Here is a 25,970-nt window from a genome sequence, read left to right as displayed (position 1 = left end):
TCTGTGAGGAGTGGTATATAAGACGCAGTATATGAGTAGGATATGAGGTGTGATATATGAGTAGGATATGAGGTGTGATATATGAGTAGTGGCAGTATATGAGTAGGATATGAGGTGTGATATATGAGTAGGATATGAGGTGTGATATATGAGTAGTGGCAGTATATGAGTAGGATATGAGGTGTGATATATGAGTAGGATATGAGGTGTGATATATGAGTAGTGGCAGTATATGAGTAGGATATGAGGTGTGATATATGAGTAGGATATGAGGTGTGATATATGAGTAGGATATGAGGTGTGATATATGAGTAGTGGCAGTATATGAGTAGGATATGAGGTGTGATATATGAGTAGGATATGAGGTGTGATATATGAGTAGTGGCAGTATATGAGTAGGATATGAGGTGTGATATATGAGTAGGATATGAGGTGTGATATATGAGTAGGATATGAGGTGTGATATATGAGTAGTGGCAGTAGCGTAAGTTCATCCCAGATGCCCGAAGACAAGTTCTAATTTGGTGACCCCCATCACAGCCGCTGACACTGTAATGTAGCATTTCGCATGCAGATACACTCGCCAGGGAGGAGTGAGACAGAGAGTTGTGGGTGAGGAGGGCACCGGACATGTCACACTGACATAAGAAGCTGCTGAGGAGCAGTGACACCAATGAGCGGGGACAGGGCTATAACTAGACAGAGGCGGCAGCTGATGGTCTGACACTGATCTCTCCACTAGGATATGGGTATGGTGGCTTCTCAGGTGCCAGGAAGAGGTGCCATGTATTGGGTAGCCATGACGGTTCACTTCGGGGTACATAGTTACAGCCCTAAGTGGGGTGAATATATTATGGGCAATGGAGGAGGTGCCCCTTCACTGCTGGAGCCCGGCAGCAGGTGCCTCCATGGTCTCCCATAGTTCTGTCCCTGAGGAGTGGTATATAAGTGGCAGTATATGAAGTGTGATATATATGAGGAGTAGTATATAAGTGACAGTATATGAGGCATGATATAGGAGGAGTGGTATATCAGTGGCAGTATATGAGGTGTGATATAGGAGGAGTGGTATATCAGTGGCAGTATATGAGGTGTGATATATGAGGAGTGGTATATAAGTGGCAGTTTATGAGGTGTGATATATGAGGAATGGTATATAAGTGGCAGTATATGAGGTGTGATATATATGAGGAGTGGTATATAAGTGACAGTATATGAGGCGTGATATATGAGGAGTGGTATATCAATGGCAGTATATGAGGTGTGATATATGAGGAGTGGTATATAAGTGGCAGTTTATGAGGTGTGATATATGAGGAATGGTATATAAGTGGCAGTATATGAAGTGTGATATATGAGGAATGGTATATAAGTGGCAGTATATGAGGTGTGATATATATGAGGAGTGGTATATAAGTGACAGTATATGAGGCGTGATATATGAGGAGTGGTATATCAATGGCAGTATATGAGATGTGATATATGAGGAGTGGTATATCAGTGTCAGTATATGAAGTGTGATATATGAGGAGTGGTATATCAGTGGCAGTATATGAGGAGTGGTATATCTGTGGCAGTATATGAAGTGTGATATATGAGGAGTGGTGTATAAGTGGCAGTATATGAGGTGTGATTTATGAGGAGTAGTATATAAGTGGCAGTATATGAAGTGTGATTTATGAGGAGTAGTATATAAGTGGCAGTATATGAAGTGTGATTTATGAGGAGTAGTATATAAGTGGCAGTATATGAAGTGTGATACTGTATATGAGGTGTGATATATGAGGAGTGGTATATCAGTGGCAGTATATGAGGTGATATATGAGGAGTGGTATATAAGTGGCAGTTTATGAGGTGTGATATATGAGGAATGGTATATAAGTGGCAGTATATGAGGTGTGATATATATGAGGAGTGGTATATAAGTCACAGTATATGAGGCGTGATATATGAGCTGTGGTATATCATTGGCAGTATATGAAGTGTGATATATGAGGAGTGGTATATCAGTGGCAGTATATGAGGAGTGGTATATCAGTGGCAGTATATGAGGTGTGATATATGAGCAGTGGTATATCAGTGGCAGTATATGAAGTGTGATATATGAGGAGTGGTATATCAGTGGCAGTATATGAGATGTGATATATGAGGAGTGGAACATCAGTGGCAGTATATGAAGTGTGATATATATGGAGTGGTATATCAGTGGCAGTATATGAGGTGTGATATATATGGAGTGGTATATAAATTGCAGTATATGAGGTGTGATATATGAGCAGTGGTATATCAGTGGTAGTATATGAGGTGTGATATATATGGAGTGGTATATCAGTGGAAGTATATGAGGTGTGATATATGAGGAGTGGTATATAAGTGGCAGTTTATGAGGTGTGATTTATGAGGAATGGTATATAAGTGGCAGTATATGAGGTGTGATATATATGAGGAGTGGTATATAAGTGACAGTATATGAGGCGTGATATATGAGGAGTGGTATATCAGTGGCAGTATATGAAGTGTGATATATGAGGAGTGGTATATCAGTGGCAGTATATGAGGAGTGGTATATCAGTGGCAGTATATGAGGTGTGATATATATGGAGTGGTATATCAGTAGCAGTATATAAGATGTGATATATGAGGAGTGGTATATCAGTGGCAGTATATGAAGTGTGATATATATGGAGTGGTATATCAGTGGCAGTATATGAGGTGTGATATATATGAAGTGGTATATAAATTGCAGTATATAAGGTGTGATATATATGGAGTGGTATATCAGTGGCAGTATATGAGATGTGATATATGAGGAGTGGTATATCAGTGGCAGTATATGAAGTGTGATATATATGGAGTGGTATATCAGTGGCAGTATATGAGAAGTGGTATATCAGTGGCAGTATATGAGGTGTGATATATATGGAGTGGTATATCAGTGGCAGTATATGAGGTGTGATATATGAGGAGTGGTAAATCAGTGGCAGTATGTTAGGTGTGATATATATGGAGTGGTATATCAATGGCAGTATATGAGGTGTGATATATATGGAGTGGTATATCAGTGGCAGTATATGAGGAGTGGTATATCAGTGGCAGTATATGAGGAGTGGTATATCAGTGGCAGTATATGAGGTGTGATATATGAGCAGTGGTATATCAGTGGCAGTATATGAAGTGTGATATATGAGGAGTGGTATATTAGTGGCAGTATATGAGATGTGATATATGAGGAGTGGAACATCAGTGGCAGTATATGAAGTGTGATATATATGGAGTGGTATATCAGTGGCAGTATATGAGGTGTGATATATATGGAGTGGTATATAAATTGCAGTATATGAGGTGTGATATATGAGGAGTGGTATATCAGTGGTAGTATATGAGGTGTGATATATATGGAGTGGTATATCAGTGGCAGTATATGAGGTGTGATATATGAGGAGTGGTATATAAGTGGCAGTTTATGAGGTGTGATTTATGAGGAATGGTATATAAGTGGCAGTTTATGAGGTGTGATATATGAGGAATGGTATATAAGTGGCAGTATATGAAGTGTGATATATGAGGAATGGTATATAAGTGGCAGTATATGAGGTGTGATATATATGAGGAGTGGTATATAAGTGACAGTATATGAGGCGTGATATATGAGGAGTGGTATATCAATGGCAGTATATGAGATGTGATATATGAGGAGTGGTATATCAGTGTCAGTATATGAAGTGTGATATATGAGGAGTGGTATATCAGTGGCAGTATATGAGGAGTGGTATATCTGTGGCAGTATATGAAGTGTGATATATGAGGAGTGGTGTATAAGTGGCAGTATATGAGGTGTGATTTATGAGGAGTAGTATATAAGTGGCAGTATATGAAGTGTGATTTATGAGGAGTAGTATATAAGTGGCAGTATATGAAGTGTGATTTATGAGGAGTAGTATATAAGTGGCAGTATATGAAGTGTGATACTGTATATGAGGTGTGATATATGAGGAGTGGTATATCAGTGGCAGTATATGAGGTGATATATGAGGAGTGGTATATAAGTGGCAGTTTATGAGGTGTGATATATGAGGAATGGTATATAAGTGGCAGTATATGAGGTGTGATATATATGAGGAGTGGTATATAAGTCACAGTATATGAGGCGTGATATATGAGCTGTGGTATATCATTGGCAGTATATGAAGTGTGATATATGAGGAGTGGTATATCAGTGGCAGTATATGAGGAGTGGTATATCAGTGGCAGTATATGAGGTGTGATATATGAGCAGTGGTATATCAGTGGCAGTATATGAAGTGTGATATATGAGGAGTGGTATATCAGTGGCAGTATATGAGATGTGATATATGAGGAGTGGAACATCAGTGGCAGTATATGAAGTGTGATATATATGGAGTGGTATATCAGTGGCAGTATATGAGGTGTGATATATATGGAGTGGTATATAAATTGCAGTATATGAGGTGTGATATATGAGCAGTGGTATATCAGTGGTAGTATATGAGGTGTGATATATATGGAGTGGTATATCAGTGGAAGTATATGAGGTGTGATATATGAGGAGTGGTATATAAGTGGCAGTTTATGAGGTGTGATTTATGAGGAATGGTATATAAGTGGCAGTATATGAGGTGTGATATATATGAGGAGTGGTATATAAGTGACAGTATATGAGGCGTGATATATGAGGAGTGGTATATCAGTGGCAGTATATGAAGTGTGATATATGAGGAGTGGTATATCAGTGGCAGTATATGAGGAGTGGTATATCAGTGGCAGTATATGAGGTGTGATATATATGGAGTGGTATATCAGTAGCAGTATATAAGATGTGATATATGAGGAGTGGTATATCAGTGGCAGTATATGAAGTGTGATATATATGGAGTGGTATATCAGTGGCAGTATATGAGGTGTGATATATATGAAGTGGTATATAAATTGCAGTATATAAGGTGTGATATATATGGAGTGGTATATCAGTGGCAGTATATGAGATGTGATATATGAGGAGTGGTATATCAGTGGCAGTATATGAAGTGTGATATATATGGAGTGGTATATCAGTGGCAGTATATGAGAAGTGGTATATCAGTGGCAGTATATGAGGTGTGATATATATGGAGTGGTATATCAGTGGCAGTATATGAGGTGTGATATATGAGGAGTGGTAAATCAGTGGCAGTATGTTAGGTGTGATATATATGGAGTGGTATATCAATGGCAGTATATGAGGTGTGATATATATGGAGTGGTATATCAGTGGCAGTATATGAGGAGTGGTATATCAGTGGCAGTATATGAGGAGTGGTATATCAGTGGCAGTATATGAGGTGTGATATATGAGCAGTGGTATATCAGTGGCAGTATATGAAGTGTGATATATGAGGAGTGGTATATTAGTGGCAGTATATGAGATGTGATATATGAGGAGTGGAACATCAGTGGCAGTATATGAAGTGTGATATATATGGAGTGGTATATCAGTGGCAGTATATGAGGTGTGATATATATGGAGTGGTATATAAATTGCAGTATATGAGGTGTGATATATGAGGAGTGGTATATCAGTGGTAGTATATGAGGTGTGATATATATGGAGTGGTATATCAGTGGCAGTATATGAGGTGTGATATATGAGGAGTGGTATATAAGTGGCAGTTTATGAGGTGTGATTTATGAGGAATGGTATATAAGTGGCAGTATATGAGGTGTGATATATATGAGGAGTGGTATATAAGTGACAGTATATGAGGCGTGATATATGAGGAGTGGTATATCAGTGGCAGTATATGAAGTGTGATATATGAGGAGTGGTATATCAGTGGCAGTATATGAGGTGTGATATATATGGAGTGGTATATTAGTGGCAGTATATGAGATGTGATATATGAGGAGTGGTATATCAGTGGCAGTATATGAAGTGTGATATATATGGAGTGGTATATCAGTGGCAGTATATGAGGTGTGATATATATGAAGTGGTATATAAATTGCAGTATATAAGGTGTGATATATATGGAGTGGTATATCAGTGGCAGTATATGAGATGTGATATATGAGGAGTGGTATATCAGTGGCAGTATATGAAGTGTGATATATATGGAGTGGTATATCAGTGGCAGTATATGAGAAGTGGTATATCAGTGGCAGTATATGAGGTGTGATATATATGGAGTGGTATATCAGTGGCAGTATATGAGATGTGATATATGAGGAGTGGCATATCAGTGGCAGTATATGAGGTGTGATATATGAGGAGTGGTATATCAGTGGCAGTATATGAGGTGTGATATATACTGCCACTGATATACCACTCCTCATATATCACACCTCATATACTGCCACTGACATACCACTCCTTATATGAGGTGTGATATATGAAGAGTGGTATATCAGTGGCAGTGTATGAGGTGTGATATGAGGAGTGGTATATCAGTGGCAGTATATGAGGTGTGATATATGAGGAGTGGTATATCAGTGGCAGTATATGAGGTGTGATATATGAGGAATGGTATATAAGTGGCAGTATATGAGGTGTGATTTATGAGGAGTAGTATATAAGTGGCAGTATATGAAGTGTGATACTGTATATGAGGTGTGATATATGAGGAGTGGTATATAAGTGGCAGTATATGAGGTGTGATTTATGAGTAGTGTATAAATTACAGTATATGAGGTGTGATATATGAGGAGTGGTAAATCAGTGGCAGTATGTTAGGTGTGATATATATGGAGTGGTATATCAATGGCAGTATATGAGGTGTGATATATATGGAGTGGTATATCAGTGGCAGTATATGAGATGTGATATACGAGGAGTGGTATATCAGTGGCAGTATATGAGGTGTGATATATGAGGAGTGGTATATAAGTGGCAGTATATGAGGTGTGATATATATGAGGAGTGGTATATAAGTGACCGTATATGAGGCGTGATATATGAGGAGTGGTATATCAGTGGCAGTATATGAAGTGTGATATATGAGGAGAGGTATATCAGTGGCAGTATATGAGGAGTGGTATATCAGTGGCAGTATATGAGGTGTGATATATGAGCAGTGGTATATCAGTGGCAGTATATGAAGTGTGATATATGAGGAGTGGTGTATCAGTGGCAGTATATGAGGTGTGATATATATGGAATGGTATATAAATTGCAGTATTTGAGGTGTGATATATGAGGAGTGGTATATCAGTGGCAGTGTATGAGATGTGATATATGAGGAGTGGTATATCAGTGGCAGTATATGAGGTGTGATATATGAGGAGTGGTATATCAGTGGCAGTATATGAGGTGTGATTTATGAGGAGTAGTATATAAGTGGCAGTATATGAGGTGTGATATATATGAGGAGTGGTATATCAGAGGCAGTATATGAAGTGTGATTTATGAGGAGTAGTATATAAGTGGCAGTATATGAAGTGTGATACTGTATATGAGATGTGATATATGAGGAGTGGTGTATAAGTGGCAGTATATGAGGTGTGATTTATGAGGAGTAGTATATAAGTGGCAGTATATGAAGTGTGATTTATGAGGAGTAGTATATAAGTGGCAGTATATGAAGCGTGATACTGTATATGAGGTGTGATATATGAGGAATGGTATATAACTGGCAGTATATGAGGTGTGATTTATGAGGAGTAGTATAAAAGTGGCAGTATATGAGGTCTGATATATATGAGGAGTGGTATATAAGTGACAGTATATGAGGCGTGATATATGAGGAGTGGTATATAAGTGGCAGTTTATGAGGTGTGATATATGAGGAATGGTATATAAGTGGCAGTATATGAGGTGTGATATATATGGAGTGATATATAAATTGCAGTATATGAGGTGTGATATATGAGGAGTGGTATATCAGTGGCAGTATATGAGGTGTGATATATATGGAGTGGTATGTCAGTGGCAGTATATGGGATTGCAGTATATGAGGTGTGATATATGAGGAGTGGTATGTCAGTGGCAGTATATGAGGTGTGATATATATGGAGTGGTATGTCAGTGGCAGTATATGAGGTGTGATATATGAGGAGTGGTATATCAGTGGCAGTATATGAGATGTGATATATGAGGAGTGGTATATCAGTGGCAGTATATGAGGTGTGATATATATGGAGTGGTATGTCAGTGGCAGTATATGAGGTGTGATATATGAGGAGTGGTATATCAGTAGCAGTATAGAAGGTGTGATATATGAGGAGTGGTATATCAGTGGCAGTATATGAGGAGTGGTATATCAGTGGCACTATATGACTTGTGATATATATGGAGTGGTATATCAGTGGCAGTATATGAGGTGTGATATACGAGGAGTCGTATATCAGTGGCAGTATAGGAGGTGTGATATATGAGGAGTGGTATATCAGTGGCAGTATATGAGGTGTGATATATATGGAGTGGTATATAAATTGCAGTATATGAGGTGTGATATATAAGGAGTGGTATATCAGTGGCAGTATATGAGGTGTGATATACGAGGAGTAGTTTATCAGTGGCAGTATATGAGGTGTGATATATGAGGAATAGTATATCATTGGCAGTATGTGATATGTGATATGAGATGGAGATGTGATATACGAGGAGTGGTATATCAGTGGCAGTATATGAGGTGTGATATATATTGAGTGGTATATCAGTGGCAGTATATGATGTGTGATATATGAGGAGTAGTATATCAGTGGCAGTATATGAGATGTGATATATGAGATCTGATATCAGTGGCAGTATAGGAGGTGTGATATATGAGGAGTAGTATATCTGTGGCAGTATAGGAGGTGTGATATATGAGGTGTGATATATGAGGAGTAGTATATGATGTGTGATATATGAGGAGTAGTATATCAGTGGCAGTATATGAGGTGTGATATATGAGGTGTGATTTATGAGGAGTAGTATATGAGGTGTGATATATGAGCTGTGATCTGCTGTATAAGATTTTGGTCGGTTACATTTGGTCTGGTCTCTTGTTGGGAGGTGTCTAAGGAAATAATCCTGTGAGGAAACGTCTCTGAGCGGTTGGGACAGTAATATACAATAGAGCACACAGGCTTATATACCTGCAGTGGTGCCGGATACTCTGTGCACCTGACTGGTCTCGTGTCTGAGCGGATCTGTGGACAGGCCATGTAGGTTTCTGCGGTGGTGCCGGATACACTGTGCACCTGGCTGGTCTCGTGTCTGAGCGGATCTGTGGACAGGCCACGTAGGTCTCTGCGGTGGTGCCGGATACACTGTGCATCGGGCTGGTCTCGTGTCTGAGCGGATCTGTGGACAGGCCATGTAGGTTTCTGCGGTGGTGCCGGATACACTGTGCACCTGGCTGGTCTCATGTCTGAGCGGATCTGTGGACAGGCCACGTAGGTCTCTGCAGTGGTGCCGGATACACTGTGCATCTGGCTGGTCTTGTTTCTGAGCGGATCTGTGGACAGGCCACGTAGGTCTCTGCGGTGGTGCCGGATACACTGTGCATCTGGCTGGTCTCGTGTCTGAGCAGATCTGTGGACAGGCCACGTAGGTCTCTGCGGTGGTGCCAGATACACTGTGCATCAGTCTGGTCTCGTGTCTGAGTGGTCTGTGGACAGGCCACGTAGGTCTCTGCTGTGGTGTCGGATACACTGTGCATCGGTCTGGTCTCGTGTCTGAGCGGTCTGTGGACAGGCCACGTAGATCTCTGCGGTGGTGCCGGATACACTGTGCATCGGTCTGGTCTCGTGTCTGAGCGGTCTGTGGACAGGCCACGTAGGTCTCTGCGGTGTTGCCGGATACACTGTGCATCAGTCTGGTCTCGTGTCTGAGTGGTCTGTGGATAGGCCACGTAGGTCTCTGCTGTGGTGTTGGATACACTGTGCATCGGTCTGGTCTCATGTCTGAGCGGTCTGTGGACAGGCCACGTAGGTCTCTGCGGTGGTGCCGGATACACTGTGCATCGATTTGGTCTCGTGTCTGAGCGGTCTGTGGACAGGCCACGTAGGTCTCTGCTGTGGTGTCGGATACACTGTGCATCGGTCTGGTCTCGTGTCTGAGCGGTCTGTGGACAGGCCACGTAGGTCTCTGCGGTGGTGCCGGATACACTGTGCATCTGGCTGGTCTCGTGTCTGAGCGGTCTGTGGACAGGCCACGTAGGTCTCTGCGGTGGTGCCGGATACACTGTGCATCTGGCTGGTCTCGTGTCTGAGCGGTCTGTGGACAGGCCACGTAGGTCTCTGCTGTGGTGTCGGATACACTGTGCATCGGTCTGGTCTCGTATCTGAGCGGTCTGTGGACAGGCCACGTAGGTCTCTGCGGTGGTGCCGGATACACTGTGCATCTGGCTGGTCTCGTGTCTGAGCGGTCTGTGGACAGGCCACGTAGGTCTCTGCGGTGGTGCAGGATACACTGTGCATCTGGCTGGTCTCGTGTCTGAGCGGTCTGTGGACAGGCCACGTAGGTCTCTGCTGTGGTGTCGGATACCCTGTGCATCGGTCTGGTCTCGTGTCTGAGCGGTCTGTGGACAGGCCACGTAGGTCTCTGCGGTGGTGCCGGATACACTGTGCATCTGGCTGGTCTCGTGTCTGAGCGGTCTGTGGACAGGCCACGTAGGTCTCTGCGGTGGTGCCGGATACACTGTGCATCTGGCTGGTCTCGTGTCTGAGCGGTCTGTGGACAGGCCACGTAGGTCTCTGCAGAGCATAGGGCAGAATTCTGTGGCTGCATGTCATTGGTTATCACTCTTTTATTTTGTATAACAATCAGGGCAGTTCCTCCCAGGCGGCAATGATGAGAACCCCATCACATCCTAGGGGTTCCCACCTCGCACCCTGGGCCTGATTCAGACCTGCTCGCAAGCGCTATGCGCTCGCAAGCGGGTCGATGGTTGTGCATTGCGCACGCCCCGTAGTGAGTGAGCAATTCACTCGCTCCGGGGCTCGCTACAAAGGGGGAGGCTGTCGATGTTGATCGACAGCTCGCCCCGTTTTGTAGACGGGGAGGGGGGGTGGCTGGACAAACGGAAGTGTTCCTGAAGGAGCGCCTGCCATTTGTGGGCGGCCCTCCTGATATCACCAGTGATGTCAGTAGTGAGCTTCCGGCTCTATCAGAGCCGGAAGCTCACTGGGGCTTGCAGGCGATGAGACCCTACCACAAGGGTCTCGTCGCAAGCCTGATGGTCGCGATGGTCACGACCATCACCTGGCCGCTCGAAAAAAGCTGTGGGTGGTCACCCACAGCTTAGCGAGCGGCCAGGAGGCCGTTTTTAAAAAAAAAGTTGCTCTGATTCAGAGCGAGCGCTCACTTTTCAAGCGGCTCTGAATCAGGGTCCCCTGTCCCCCAATAATCATCTCCCCCAGTGCTCTGGGCACCAGACCCTCCCTCTGGCTGGGAGCGAGTGCAGTAACTGACAGAGGGGGAGCTTTATCAAAGCTTGGTGAGAGGTAAAGTACCAACCAATCAGCTCCTGTCACTTTACAGGCTGAGGGGTCTATTTACTAAGCCTTGGATGGAGATAAAGTAAATGGAGATATAGTACCAGCCAATCAGCTCCTAACTGTCACAGGTTGTGTTCGAAAAATGACAGGAGCTGGTTGGTTGGTACTTTATCTCTCTCCTTGCTTTGATAAATCTCCCCCAGAGTGAGAAGTGTAGGGACAGGGGAACGAGAGGACATAGGACCTCATTCAGACCCTCTCGCAAGCGGGTCGATGTTCAGGCCCAGCGCATGCGCAGCGGCCGCACTGCGCAAGCCCCGGAGCGAGAGAGAAATTCTCTCGCTCCGGAGCTCAGTAAAAAAAAGGGCCGGCTGTCGATGTAGATCGACAGCTCGCCCCGTTTTGTAGGCGGGGCGAGGGGGGTGGTTTCACAAATGGAGGTGTTCCTTAAGGAACGCCTGCCGTTTTGTGGGCGTCCGCACTGACATCATCATTGATGTCAGTGGGGAGCTTCCTGCTCGATCAGAGCAGGAAGCTCCCTGGGGTTTGCGGTTGCCGAGACCCAACCTTAGGATCTCGTCGCAAGCCCCGATGGTCGCGATGGTCTTGACCATCGCGGCCATCAACCTGGTCGGTCGCTAAAGCTGTGGGTGGTAACCAGTAGCGGCTCCAGGCATGGGCAAGCCGGTCCGTCGCCCGGAGCGCTACTGTTTCCGGAGGGCGCAGGAAATTCCCCCCCTCCCCCCCGGTGCTATAGCACATATGTAAGTTTAGGGGGAGGGAGCGGAGGAGGGAAGGGGCGGCAACACAGGACGGCGCTGGGCCCTGGTGGTAACCCACAGCTTAGCTAGCGACCAGGAGGCCGCACTTCAAAACACAAGCAGCCGCCCACATTCAGAACGAGCGCTCGCATTTTGCGAGCGCTTCTGAATGAGGGCCATATTCTTCAGTGCAGACCCCACCCCTTTCTCCATGTCAGATAACAGGCCCCCCCGCTGCAGTGACCGATCTCTATCATGTCTGAGACGCGCTTTTATTAAACTCGCCACGTTCCTTACAGGAAACACCACAGAGAATACACAGCGGAGGCTGGATGAGTCTGTTACACACTCGCACTAGGCAGATAAAAGCTGATTGCTGATTGGCTGCTCGCACTTCCTGTCAGTGAGTGGGCACTCAGGGGTCCGTCCTGTGTGAGCAGTCGGCTCCCGCCCAGCCCAGGTAACAGCGGCACTGGAAGTGTGCGGCCATGTGTAGAATGTCCCATTTGGCGGCCTGTCCTGACACCAGAAATCCGCTGCCCTGGGGGCTCCTCCGGATGGTGAAGCTGTCGGGGTGCAGATGGAGCAGGGCCCCAGACGAGGGGTCTCTCCGCACGCAGCGTCCGTTCCCTGTACACACCGTCTGGCTGCACAGCGTGGCTCCGCCCGTCACATTCACCACGTATATCCCCAGCGTGTCATCTATATAGGACTTCACTTGCAGACAGGCCTCCTGTGACAGAAGTGGACAGAAGAGCTGACACTCAGCGGACATCACAGAACAAGTACATTCAGCAAATAGAAGTCAGACCACTAATCCCAACTGACGCAATTTAGACAGGACAGACCCGATATTAGGGACCTGCGGATTAAGATTTAGGGGATATTGGGGATGTCTACGTCACTGGCGAGTATCCCTTCAATGCCGTCAGCGGTTGATGTACATGCAGCATTGAAGGGGTTTCCTAAGGGAGGTGGCAGGAGTATATGGAGTGCCCTCAAAATTATGTGCCAGTGAAGTAGGGATGGCATCGATGTTTTCAAAACATCGATGGTTGCTGATCGATGCTAACTAGTTTTGCCATCGATGGCGGAGAACAAATGGTTCTCTGCCATCAATGGATGAGTAGGAGCCAATGTTTCTTTTGGGTGTCCTTTTCATGGCAGTATCGAGCTTAGCCCCACCCCAGGCCAACCCCTACAGGGAAGAACTGGGCAGCACTGAGGGCCTGATTCAATTTCAAACCCACTCGCTAGATGCGATCGATCGCATCCTGCGTATGCAAAGTTTTCTAAGTGACGGCATGGGAAGCGATCGCTCGCCAAGGCATAAGCACACCCACTTTGGCGGTGCGAGCAATCACTCTGTGTATGCAGACACCCATTAGCGTATGTAGAGACGCCCACTAGCGCACGTCATCTACAGGAAGTGTATTAAAACATTGGTACATTGAGCACCATCGGTAGCGATCGCAGCACTTGTGGTAGCCTTACCCTTCCGCAAGCACTGCGAGGACTTCAGTGTAACAAACAGGCATGTGACGTGTACTATGACGCTGCCTGTTAATTATGCACGCCTTAAAAACGGCGTTGAAACCACGAGGCACGCCTGCGTTTGCACCTCTACAACCCCGTTATTAGTGTCCTGCCCCTGTTACCACCCACAAACAGCCTCTCCTGTCACTCATTTCACTGGGCTGTCTTTGCTGGGCAAGCGAGCGGGCTGCGATCGCACAGAGTAGTTCGCGCACGCACAGAACGAAGCATGCGCATTCGCAAACCATCGGGCCGCTTGCGAGTGCACAGCGCTAGCGAGTGGGTCTGAATCAGGCCCTGAGTTCCTGTTCCATCCCCGCCTCTGAACACATGACATAGGCCCTCATTCAGAGCCACTCGCTAGCGGCAGTACGCTCGTTCCATCTGCGCATGCGTACGGTTTTTAGTACGCATGCGCGAACCGGTCAGTGCGGCCGAAATTCATTTGTACGCAATATAGCGAGTGCCTGCTATTTTGAGTGACAGAATGAGGCGTATGTGGGTGGTAACAGGGGAAGGTGCTTGAAAACGGGGAGTGGAGATCCGTTCGCAGGCGTGCTTAAAGGTCAAAACGGGCGTTTTATGGGTGTGCATAATTAATACAGCAGCGTCAATGACCACGTCACTTGGTTTTTTTTAACTCAGAACTGCTCGCAAAATAGCGGTTGAAAAAACCAACCACAAGAATAGCGAGCAGTTCTTATCCTGTTCGATGTACTCGATTAATCTAATAAATAGCGGACATGACGTATGGTGCGAGCGGCCAGGGGGCGTTTTTATCAAATAAACGAGCGTATGTTTTGCTCGCTCGTTCAGACTTAGAGGTGTGAACAGACTGCAATGTGCGAACGGATCATTTGCATAGCCACCCCTTGTTTTTGAACGAACGAACGCAAATAGCGAACGGCTCTGAATGAGGGCCATAGTTACATTATGCCATGCTGGGATAAGTTATTTTCTGCAAAAAATACTCCTGAATACTATTTTGCACCATGTATAGAAAAACGCTATTTAGCAGCTATTGAGCCCGTTTAAAAACACCAAATACCTTCAGCAAGCCGAATCGGGGGGTACCATAGGGAACCTCCATGTCAGAGCATCATTTGGGGGGTGTCAGGCTGATTTCCCCAAAACTGACAGTACTTTCCGCTTGTTAAAGTATCGCCGGGTGCCGTTTACGCGTACTTTCAAATTGAATACGGGGTAAAGCGTGGACGGGCGCGATACTTTAACGCCTACAAAACAGGCAAAATCGGCGGTTAACTTAACGCGGCTCAGCTCAAATTGAATACAGGCCATGGATGGTTCTGTGCAGAGAAACGCAGGCGCACATTCTAAGCACTAAGAATAATGAGGGAGGACTCAAATAGGCGCAGGTTTACCCTGTAGCTAATTGAACGCACTGCCCAAGTCTGTTAGCTGCGGGAACCCTTCTTGCTAGACCCCAGACTTCGGCATTAGCGCACGGGGAAACCCATTGGTTCCATCTCATTATTAGAGGTGTTAGGCACCTGATGAGGTCACCGTGACGTGGTGTTAGGCACCTGATGAGGTCACCGTGACGCGGTGTTAGGCACTTGATGAGGTCACCGTGACGTGGTGTTAGGCACTTGATGAGGTCACCGTGACGTGGTGTTAGGCACCTGATGAGGTCACCGTGACGTGGTGTTAGGCACCTGATGAGGTCACCGTGATGTGGTGTTAGGCACCTGATGAGGTCACCGTGACGCGGTGTTAGGCACCTGATGAGGTCACCATGATGTGGTGTCAGGTACCTGATGAGGTCACCATGACGTGGTGTTAGGCACCTGATGAGGTCACCGTGACGCGGTGTTAGGCACCTGATGAGGTCACCGTGACGCGGTGTTAGGCACCTGATGAGGTCACCGTGACGCGGTGTTAGGCACCTGATGAGGTCACCGTGATGCGGTGTTAGGCACCTGATGAGGTCACCGTGACGCGGTGTTAGGCACCTGATGAGGTCACCGTGACGCGGTGTTAGGCACCTGATGAGGTCACCGTGACGCGGTGTTAGGCACCTGATGAGGTCACCGTGACGTGGTGTTAGGCACCTGATGAGGTCACCGTGACGTGGTGTTAGGCACCTGATGAGGTCACCGTGACGCGGTGTTAGGCACCTGATGAGGTCACCGTGACGCGGTGTTAGGCACCTGATGAGGTCACCGTGACGCGGTGTTAGGCACCTGATGAGGTCACCGTGACGTGGTGTTAGGCACCTGATGAGGTCACCGTGACGTGGTGTTAGGCACCTGATGAGGTCACCGTGACGTGGTGTTAGGCACCTGATGAGGTCACCGTGACGCGGTGTTAGGCACCTGATGAGGTCACCGTGACGTGGTGGGTGGTCATACATTTTTGGAAAAACGTTCTAAAAACCCTATTTATACTCCATGTTAATTGTTAGAGTTTATTATAATTGTTTTCATTATCAGTATTTTCAGTGCTTAGGGGTATATTTACTAAAGTTATAATATTTAGAAGTGGAGATGTTGCCCATAGCAACCAATCAGATTCTACGTAACATTTATCTAGCACCTACTAGAAGATAATAGCTAGAATCTGATTGGTTGCTATGGGCAACATCTCCACTTATAAAAACCCGCACTTTAGTAAATTTACCCCTTAGAGTGTGCACCTGCATTTTCTCTTTTTCTGCATGGCACTACAAGTCTCAGCATGGTAGCACCTCTTATTATTAGGGTGTGCAGTCCAGCAATCCCCTGTACAGAACCGTCCCCAGCAGCGGCCGCCGCACATGTGCAGTAGTGAGAAGTGAAGACACCGCTGAGACCCGAGCACATCACAGGGACCGGCTGCTTACAGAGCTCCTGTCCCTTCAGGTGACAGCGATACATTCCGGAGAATATATCACATACTGCAAATGTCATTACTGATAATTGGGCCCCTAAACCTGAAATGTATAGAAAATACTTCAACTACACAACTCTTTCAGGGTAATCTAAGATTTAAGAGGCTTAGTAATAACTATAGTACTAATTCCTCAATCCCCCCCACCCATTTATGTCACCCACATCATGGCAGCGACTTAGCATGGATTGATCAGGGCTGGAATCACTGACCGTGTGAATCGAAATATATAATGATCATTATGGGGTTTCATGAGCAAGGCGGAAAGGGGGTGGGATGGGCTGAGGGGTGACAGACAGAGGTGAGGGGTATGAGGCTGGACAGGGGTGAGGGGTATGAGGCTGGATAGGGGTGAGGGGTATGAGGCTGGACAGGGGTGAGTGGTGGTGAGACGGGCTGAGGGGTGACACGACAGGGGTGAGGGGAGGAGGTGAGGGGTATGAGGCTGGACAGGGGTGAGGGGTGGTGAGACGGGCTGAGGGGTGACAGGACAGGGATGAGGGGAGGAGGTGAGGGGTATGAGGCTGGACAGAGGTGAGGGGTATGAGGCTGGACAGAGGTGAGGGGTATGAGGCTGGACAGAGGTGAGGGGTATGAGGCTGGACAGGGGTGAGGGGTATGAGGCTGGACAGGGGTGAGGGGTGGTGAGACGGGCTGAGGGGTGACAGGACAGGGTTGAGGGGAGGGGTGGCAGGTGAGGGGTTATGGGACGGGCTGAGGGGTGACAGGACAGAGGTGAGGGGAGGGGAGGAGGTGAGGGGTGGTGGGACGGGCGGGACATTAGTTACTTTGATAGAACCACTTTTATATGTATAGAACAGCCTATAGGATAGAACACATATTGGACGGGAATAGAAGGGACCTTAGTAAACGTTTAAATAAATGTACAATTTTCCTGTGTATTATATGAGCAATATTCCAGCATGGCCGACATATGTTTCCAGCAGAGGACACACATAGGTGAGGACCACTATGAACGCAGACCCTCGGGTCTCTCTATCCCACCACATCGCAGTTACCTTGCTGGAGCTGTAGTCTGTGTTGCCCCACAGGATGATCCCAGCGGCCCCCAGGGCTGCACTCTGTCCTATGGTCTGCGCCAAGTCTTCCTGCAGAGACACAGAATACCCAGGATGGGTGTAATACTGACAGTGTGGGGTGCGCATCGAGGACAATACAATCAGTGAGAAGACAGGTGACAAACAGTGTTTCATTAAATGTGGAGGGTGGGAAAGGGTTAATGCTCTGGTGCAGTATCTTTGGGGTTCTCTGAGTAGAGATTCTCCATAAATAGGGCGTGAAACTATAATAGTTAATGATACAGCGGAATCATGCTTAATGTGGATTGCGTTATGCCATGGAAACGCAACCTGTCCACTCACCATAAACCAGCGACATTACCGGGGAACGTTGTCACTATGCTGATTCCTGCACCGTCTGTGAGCGCTAGGGGCACATTGTTCACGTGTAAGACAAATTAAGGGGTCTCTCACAGGTCAACATTAAATGACACCTGAGGCTCACTTACCTGTTCCAGGAAGTCCATGCTGTAGGTGTAGACGATGCGAGCGTAGGGCAGAACGGGGAGGTCACCCTCCATTGCCTCAGCAGATACTCTAAAGGCTTCTTCCAACCTGTACTTCACAAACGGGCCAACGTGCTTGGACATCTTCAGCATGCTCTCCAGGTAGATTTCAGGATACAAGGCCCGGCTGGCATTCCACATCCATTTCAGGAGGTTGTTCCTCTCCACCTCCACCTGGAGGCATTCTCCGGTGTAATTGTAGCTGGCGTTTTTGTAGCCATAGTTGTAGCAGCCAGGGAAACCGTAAAAGCCCCATAAACCACCAGGTCTAAATTTACGTCCCAAATCCAAAGTGGACACTATAAACATTCTGGCAGCTTCTTCAAATTCCCTCTTGGCCTCCTCCTCAACTTGCTTGTCAGACCAATGCGGGTGCCTTTGTCTTACCAACTGTTGAGAATATACTTTGTATATATACTTTGAATCCCAGTTCCGATCCCACAGAGGTCTCCAGTTCTCCCAGTCTATAACCGCCACTCCCTGAAAGTCTGGAGCCACCATTGTGGCATTCAGGTCTTCATAGGCCTGCTCCAGGTGGTCCTTGAGGCTGGCATTTTGGGGCAGCCCACCATTGATAGGTTCGTCAGTCTTGTCATAGTAAGGATAAAGGCCCAATTGACTGCTGTAGAAGATCACCATCTCAGTGCCCACAAATGACTGGTTCCGGTTGGCCACAATGTCAAATGCCGCCAGGTCCAAAGCCACCCCATACTTGTCCCAGCAATGGCTTGTGGGGGCATTCCAAACTGTGACGAATGGTCTGCCTGGCAGAAGAGAGGCCGTACAGGCCGTGCAGAGAACCAGGACCAGAAGAAGCTCAATGGTCCCCAGCAAACATTTGTTGGACATTGATAAAGGACGTAGTGCAAAACCAGGTGAGGAATCTTTTCTTCACAGCCTACAAATCACTGGCATTATACTGGCGCTTCCCAGGGGTTTGGAAGTTCTGTGGATGAAAAATAGAAACCTCTAAAAGTGTTTTTATCATGTAGAGACAAGTTCCAGAGATAGTTATCATCCAGGTCTTTTATGAGAGACAACTAGAAGTCCAAGTCCCTCAGCCCTGTGCGCTCCCCTAGGGGTAGAGTGTGGTGTACAGCGAGAATGGGCAGGAAATGAGGTTCTCCTTCCTCCCCTTCTCCTCTCTCCCTCTTCTGCTTTTCTTCCCCACTTCCTCTTTCAGTGTCACAGACCAGAGACTGCACCCCCTCCTCATTCCTGCTCGCTTCATCAAACTCACTGACAAAGTGAGTGAACCCCGAACCGTCCATCTCTCTACCACTCGCACAACCCACCAGCTGCCACCAGGCTGACAACCCCTCGGGCGACAGTAACATTACTGCAACTCAGGGAGTTTTTAACCCCCTTATTTCTCTCACAGGGGGAGATGTACTAAGCTATGGTAAGTGATACATTAGAGAGTGATAAACTGCCAACCAATCAGCTCCTAACTGTCATGTTACAGGCTGTGTTTGAAAAATGACAGGAGCTTATTGGTTGATCCATCTCCAGCAGAGAATGATAAAGTATCACCCTCAGAGAGAGGTAAAGTGGGGAAGTCAGAACAGCTACTGTCACTTTTCCAGCACAGTCTATAAATGCAGCGACGAGGAGGGGAGGGGGGGGGGATGGGGAGGGGGGGGAATTGCTCGTGTGTTCCTATAGATTCAGTACAGTGAAAGATAAGTGAGTGACCCTGGGTTATATTAGATGTATTTGTAGCTGGGCTGCAGGAAGGAAGAGCTGGGCGTTATATGACATGGGAGGAAGAAGGCGGGGGGGAGGCAGAGGTGGGAGCAGGGGGATTGGGGTGGGGGGAGATTAGGGATTATGCCATTTCCATTAATAAAGTGAAGTTCGTTACAAGGTGCCAGGTAGTGGGGGGCTGTAATCCGGACACCAGGGGTCCATATAATATGGAATTTATTGACTGTGGTGTTTCCTAGATTAGTAATAAAGGGGCCTATTCATTAACACTAGAATGGCGCGTTACACATGCAAAACGCTAGTTTCCACATATTTATGGTAACGGCCATTCATCATCAGGGGTCCGATATTCAGCAAACTCCGAACACTTTAAATTTTCAGAGTACGCCTGCGAGAACAAACGCCATCATGTGATAGCGCTCCACTGCCTTCTCACTGCGTCCCAGGCGGCTTCGCGCATGCGTGACCTCATGTGACTGCAATTTCCATTGGTACGGGACCTGGTGTAAACAGCAAAATATTCTCTTTAAAATGCTATTTAATATTTCTGCGCTATATAAATATATACTCGCCTACCTTTTACATTCTCTTCCCGGGAGAAGCCCGGGTAAGACAAGCAAGAGGGTGGTGACTGGGGCGGGGCCTGATGATCGCATTATTGAGCTCCGCCCCCTTATGGTTAAATTGCCACGATTGGCTACAATTTACATAGGGGGCGGGACCAAATGACGCAATTCATGTAGAATCGTGTCATTAAGCCCCGCCCCCTGCACGGAGAAATGCCTACCCTTCCGGGGGTGCAGGGGGTTCCCCGAAAAATCGTGAGCCTCCCGCGAAAACCGGGAGGGTAGACATGTATGTATAAATATGTGTTAATAAATAAAAAATTGGGGGGGGGTTGTATACACTGAATCATATTTTTGTTGTTTTCTCTCCTTTTTATTCTTTCTTAGGGGTGTATCCATGTTTTTATCCTGTTCCCGAGTCCAAATGCAGCCGCGCCAACCGATTTTTCACAAACGCCGCAGCCGACATGCGCTACGAGATATTTTAAGTCGTCTGCATCTAAGTTGCGTCTCACCGATGGCAGCCGGGCCTCACACATAAGAGAAGCATCTCGTGGGCGTGTAGCAGGGTAGCGTACGGGTTGTGCACGCCATTTTCAGTCGCATCGTCTGCACCGAGCATGGGGTCAGTGTAAGTGCTGTTCCTAGTAATGGTGGCAGCTCTCACGGGGCTGAGGGCTCGGAGTGGTGCGACCACATAGATCCGTACCATTATACTGGCGGATTGTCGCATAGGTCTTACCATCGCGTTAAGCGTCTAGAATCAGGTCTTTCATTTTAATTTTGCAGGTGATATTAGCACATTCCACCCTGACACATTCTCATATTCGTCTCACATTGCGTGCGCTAGAATATATCTCCTGCTGTCCTCAGGTGTTTCTGGCAATCTAATATGAACATAACTGCGTCACTAGCAGGTGAGCGCCAAAGATTAATCACCTGTCACACCAGCGAAGCTGTGAAATAGCTGAATACAAGAATAACAAGCCCGACCGCCTGTCTCCCACACTAAACAGGACCCGCGTCTGCTTACTGCGCAGATTGTCAGTCTTTGGGTTCATTTACCAGAGAAGTGAGAAATAATTGTAATAAACTCCCCCGGGACACATATAACATTCTGGCCTGATTCTGAGGTGGGGGCTGCTGCGTCCGCTCGTGCGTCTGTTGGCGGGGCCATGGCAGCGATAATACGCCATTGCTAGTTTTAGACTTCCCCTTGTGTTCTAGCATGCGCCTGAATGTGCAAGCACTGAGACGCCCACTTTCAGCCTGTGCACGCTGTAATACCGCCAGTAATTCTTTACACGCCACCACTGGCGCACAATGGCGTGCACCAACGACAACTGCACCAGGCCTATGTCAGACGTAGTTTCTCCATGGCCTCTGTGGGAGCGGCTGTGCGACTGAGTATCATTGACACGCCCGCGACGCACCCATGAGACTAACTTTTTTTGCGTTCTCTTTATTCACCGCCCAGGAACGCGCATCACTTTACCGCCCCATACCGGATTCCATCTGAGACGGTGACAATAGCAGCTTTCTGCGTACACTCTGTATAACGCATGCAGGTTTTTCACAGGTTTTTGCAATACGCAGTAGCAAATTACCGCACAACTAAGCGGGCATCGGCAATGCGCATATTTCCCTACTTCCTCGGAATGCACAGGAGGCTCCCGAAAATAGGGTGATGCTATTGGCTACCTGGAAGTGTGGGCGAGTCTCTCAACCAGCCGCCACCCACCAGCATCCCCCGCCACCGCACTACAGTACCTTTCACCGGAGTCCACTTCCCACTACAGTCACCCAATTACACGCCCCCCGTTGTGCCTCCCGGAGGGGTCAGCCAGATTGTCAGCAAGTATAGCATTTGTGGCTCTATGTAGGTCTAAGTCCAGAAGAGTGTAAGCTCTTTAGTACGTCCAGCCTACAGGACATAACAACGAGGGGGTAACACTGCTGTGTCCTAACTCACTACAGTCTTCTGTCCGAGGCAGCAGGTGCTAAGGGTGGACAATGAAGGTGCTAATTGCTCAATTCTTAATTAGTGGTTTGTAACGTGTTTGGTGATCTTATAATGAGTAATGAGACCATAATTACATGAGCCTGGAGCAGGTGGTTCTGTCCATCTGTCACTCACCAGCAGCTGACCATCGCTCATACACGGTGCCCTCACCAGCAGCTGACCATCACTTATACATGGTGCCCTCCCCAGCAGCTGACCATCGCTCATACACGGTGCCCTCACCAGCAACTGACCATCACTTATACATGGTGCCCTCACCAGCAGCTGACCGTCACTCATACACAGTGTCCTCACCAGCAGCTGACCGTCACTTATACACGGAGCCCTCACCAGCAGCTGACCGTCACTCATACACTGTGCCCTCACCAGCAGCTGACCATCGCTCATACACTGTATCCTCACCAGCAGCTGACCATCACTGATACACTGTGCCATAACCAGCAGCTGACCATCACTCATACACGGTGCCCTCATCAGCAGCTGACCATCACTCATACACAGTGCCCTCACCAGCAGCTGACCATCACTCATACACGGTGCCCTCATCAGCAGCTGACCATCACTCATACACTGTGCCCTCACCAGCAGCTGACCATCACTCATACACGGTGCCCTCACCAGCAGCTGACCATCACTCATACACGGTGCCCTCACCAGCAGCTGACCATCACTCATACACTGTGCCCTCACCAGCAACTGACCATCACTCATACATGGTGCCCTCACCAGCAGCTGACCATCGCTCATACACGGTGCCCTCACCAGCAGCTGACCATCGCTCATACACGGTGCCCTCACCAGCAGCTGACCATCAGTTATACATGGTGCCCTCACCAGCAGCTGACCATCACTCATACACTGTGCCCTCACCAGCAGCTGACCATCACTTATACATGGTGCCATAACCAGCAGCTGACCATCAGTTATACATGGTGCCCTCACCAGCAGCTGACCATCACTCATACACTGTGCCCTTACCAGCAGCTGACCATCGCTCATACACGGTGCCATAACCAGCAGCTGACCATCAGTTATACATGGTGCCCTCACCAGCAGCTGACCATCGCTCATACACGGTGCCCTCACCAGCAGCTGACCATCGCTCATACACGGTGCCCTCACCAGCAGCTGACCATCAGTTATACATGGTGCCCTCACCAGCAGCTGACCATCACTCATACACTGTGCCCTCACCAGCAGCTGACCATCGCTCATACACGGTGCCCTCACCAGCAGCTGACCATCAGTTATACATGGTGCCCTCACCAGCAGCTGACCATCAGTTATACATGGTGCCCTCACCAGCAACTGACCATCACTTATACACGGTGCCATAACCAGCAGCTGACCATCACTCATACACGGTGCCCTCACCAGAGGTTTTACCACTTGGACTTGGACTTCATATAATTGTTAGTAACTTGCTGCTACTGACCACTCCAACTGCTGCTATTTGTCCACCAGACTAGGAGAGTATTCGCTGTCACCACCGGGCTCCTTCACCAGCAGCTGGTATCGCTTACAACTAGGTGTTGGCACGGCTACTGCAACACCTCCTGTGCTCCTACTCTGGTTCAGGGCTGCAGGCACAGCATTCACACAGGATAGCCTGAGAGTGGATTAGAGGGAAAGCTCTTATGTTTAGGTAACTGGGCTTCATATTATAGGCATTGTACAGGATTTTATTGTAGTGTACAGTATTGGAAATATGTGTGTACCGGCTTGATGATGTAGCAGAGTGTCTGTACACACCAGCGGATGTCCTGGCCCCTGAGACTACAAACAGCCCACGTCAGTGGTTCCCAAACAGTGTGCCATGGCACTATGGGGTGCCTCAGGTTGGTTGTCCAGCACCAAATCAAATTATTTATGGTCAATGTAATGTAAATATGTGGACAAACAAAAGTGCAAACCTGTCCACCGCCCCATGACTGAACCTAATACTGCATACACACGTACAGATTATCTGTCCAACCATCCAACTAGGTGATTGGTTGGAATGAAAATCTGGTAACGTATGGGAGTAACCGATGATCAGCAATTTGCTCCCAAATGCCACAAAACAGATGAAAATGGCGTCAGACAAGTTTGTTAAATGTTTAATTCAAACAATTTGTTCAAACAACAGTTTTTGTAAATTTTCCGGCGTTTGGGAGCAAATTGCTGATTGTCAGTTACTCCCATACGTTACCAGATTTTCATACCAACCAATCAACTAGTTGGCTGGTTGGACAGAAATCTTTACGTGTGTAAGGATGACAGGTAAACACAATTTACTTCACTTTACTAAAAAAAAAAAAATCTGAATTTCTCAATTAACAAACTTTTGGCTTAGGGGTGCAGTGAAAACAATGCTGACACTCTAGGGTGCCGTGATTCAAAAAAGTTTGGGAACCACTGGCCCAATTACTTAATCAGTGTAGTGGTTATATTAAAGTAAAAGCAGGTACAGTCGTACTCACTGTTATACACGCTTGTAGATGCAGCAGGGCAGGGTGTCATACAGCTCACCAGCTGGTGAGTGTACTAAGGCAGCAATTAGTGATGCAGCAGCACTGAAAGATGGTGTGGGTCGCAGGTATTTGCAGGTCTCACTGGACTACTGTCTCCCACTGTGGCTCTCTAACACAGTGACAAGATGGTGCCGCGCATGTGCAGTAACTTAGGCCATCTTGGAATAAATCCTTCCTGGAGGAGTAATATGGAGTCTGCGCAGTAATGCACAACACATTCAACATATATAAATCATTATTGCAGACTGTATAAAGCAGCAACGCTCGGCTTGGGGCAGATGCAGAATGTGGCCATTAGTGGACTGTATCATGAATTCGCACTGCGCACGCCCCTGAAATGGCTGCACGCAAATACGGGTGATACAGAGTCATACACATTTCATCCACGTTTACGACTGAAGAGTCAGATCTGGGCCGTAACTGACGTTCTCAGATGTGAGCGCCTTCTCCCGGCCGCGCGCCAGGCGCAGTTGGAGGTAAGATAAAATACACCTGCTTTGAGGTGACGTTTGTCCGTGGTATAGGGCGGGTATAAGGTAGGTGCAGGTCGGCACTGGTGTAGATGACTAGCACCACGTAGGACAGACCTGGTAATTGCACTCAGTAAAGGAATGTAGGGTGAGAATCTGGAATATGGATTTAATGTGAATTCAGAGAACTTGGGCGCGTGGCCAGGTAATGAATCATTAATCACGCTGTCTGCTCTGCCACATTGCTCTATCTAGAACAAAGGTTCTCAAACTCTATCCTCAGGACACCACATAGTTCACGTTTTGCAGGTCACCCAGCAGGTGCACAGGTGTACTCATTACTCACTGACACATTTTAAAAGATCCACAGGTGGAACTAATTGTTTCACTTGCGATTCTGTGGGGAGACCTGGAAATCATGCACTGTTTGGGGTCCTGAGGACCGAGTTTGAGAGCCTCTGATCTAGAAGAAAACAGCCGCTGGGACTTGTAGTTCTTTTGC

General features: G+C 47.2%; 1 protein-coding gene across 3 annotated transcripts; it reads right to left on the bottom strand.

The window, feature by feature from the left end:
- Positions 1-12,435: 12,435 nt before the first annotated feature.
- On the bottom strand, positions 12,436-25,747 carry LOC148474111 (hyaluronidase-1-like). 3 transcript variants are annotated; one of them, XM_088459082.1, is made up of 5 exons: positions 24,948-25,747; positions 23,921-24,094; positions 18,133-19,135; positions 17,624-17,713; positions 12,436-12,912 (listed from the first exon to the last, which is right to left on the bottom strand). In XM_088459082.1, exons 3-5 carry the CDS (start codon positions 19,036-19,038, stop codon positions 12,595-12,597), a joined length of 1,314 nt encoding a protein of 437 aa, XP_088315208.1. In that variant the 5' UTR covers positions 19,039-19,135; positions 23,921-24,094; positions 24,948-25,747; the 3' UTR covers positions 12,436-12,594. The 3 variants fall into 3 exon arrangements, with proteins under 3 accessions (XP_088315208.1, XP_088315209.1, XP_088315207.1); XM_088459083.1 differs by lacking the exon at positions 24,948-25,747 and adding an exon at positions 24,204-24,375; XM_088459081.1 differs by lacking the exon at positions 23,921-24,094.
- Between the last annotated feature and the right edge of the window lie 223 nt (positions 25,748-25,970).

The sequence above is a fragment of the Taudactylus pleione genome, unplaced genomic scaffold (assembly GCF_031769625.1).
Source record: "Taudactylus pleione unplaced genomic scaffold, aTauple2 ptg000893l, whole genome shotgun sequence".
NCBI lineage: Eukaryota > Metazoa > Chordata > Amphibia > Anura > Myobatrachidae > Taudactylus > Taudactylus pleione.
The sequence above is the reverse complement of the archived record's forward strand: the minus strand, read 5'-3'. Positions and strand labels throughout refer to the sequence as shown.

Coding starts and splice junctions, on each gene's coding strand:
- LOC148474111 (XM_088459082.1), bottom strand. CDS start 19,038: ATGTCCAACAAATGTTTGCTGGGGACCATTGAGCTTCTTCTGGTCCTG. Junction 17,714..18,132: donor GCATGGACTTCCTGGAACAG/GTAAGTGAGCCT, acceptor GTGTCTCTGCAG/GAAGACTTGGCGCAGACCAT. Junction 12,913..17,623: donor CAGACTACAGCTCCAGCAAG/GTAACTGCGATG, acceptor CTTCTGTCACAG/GAGGCCTGTCTGCAAGTGAA.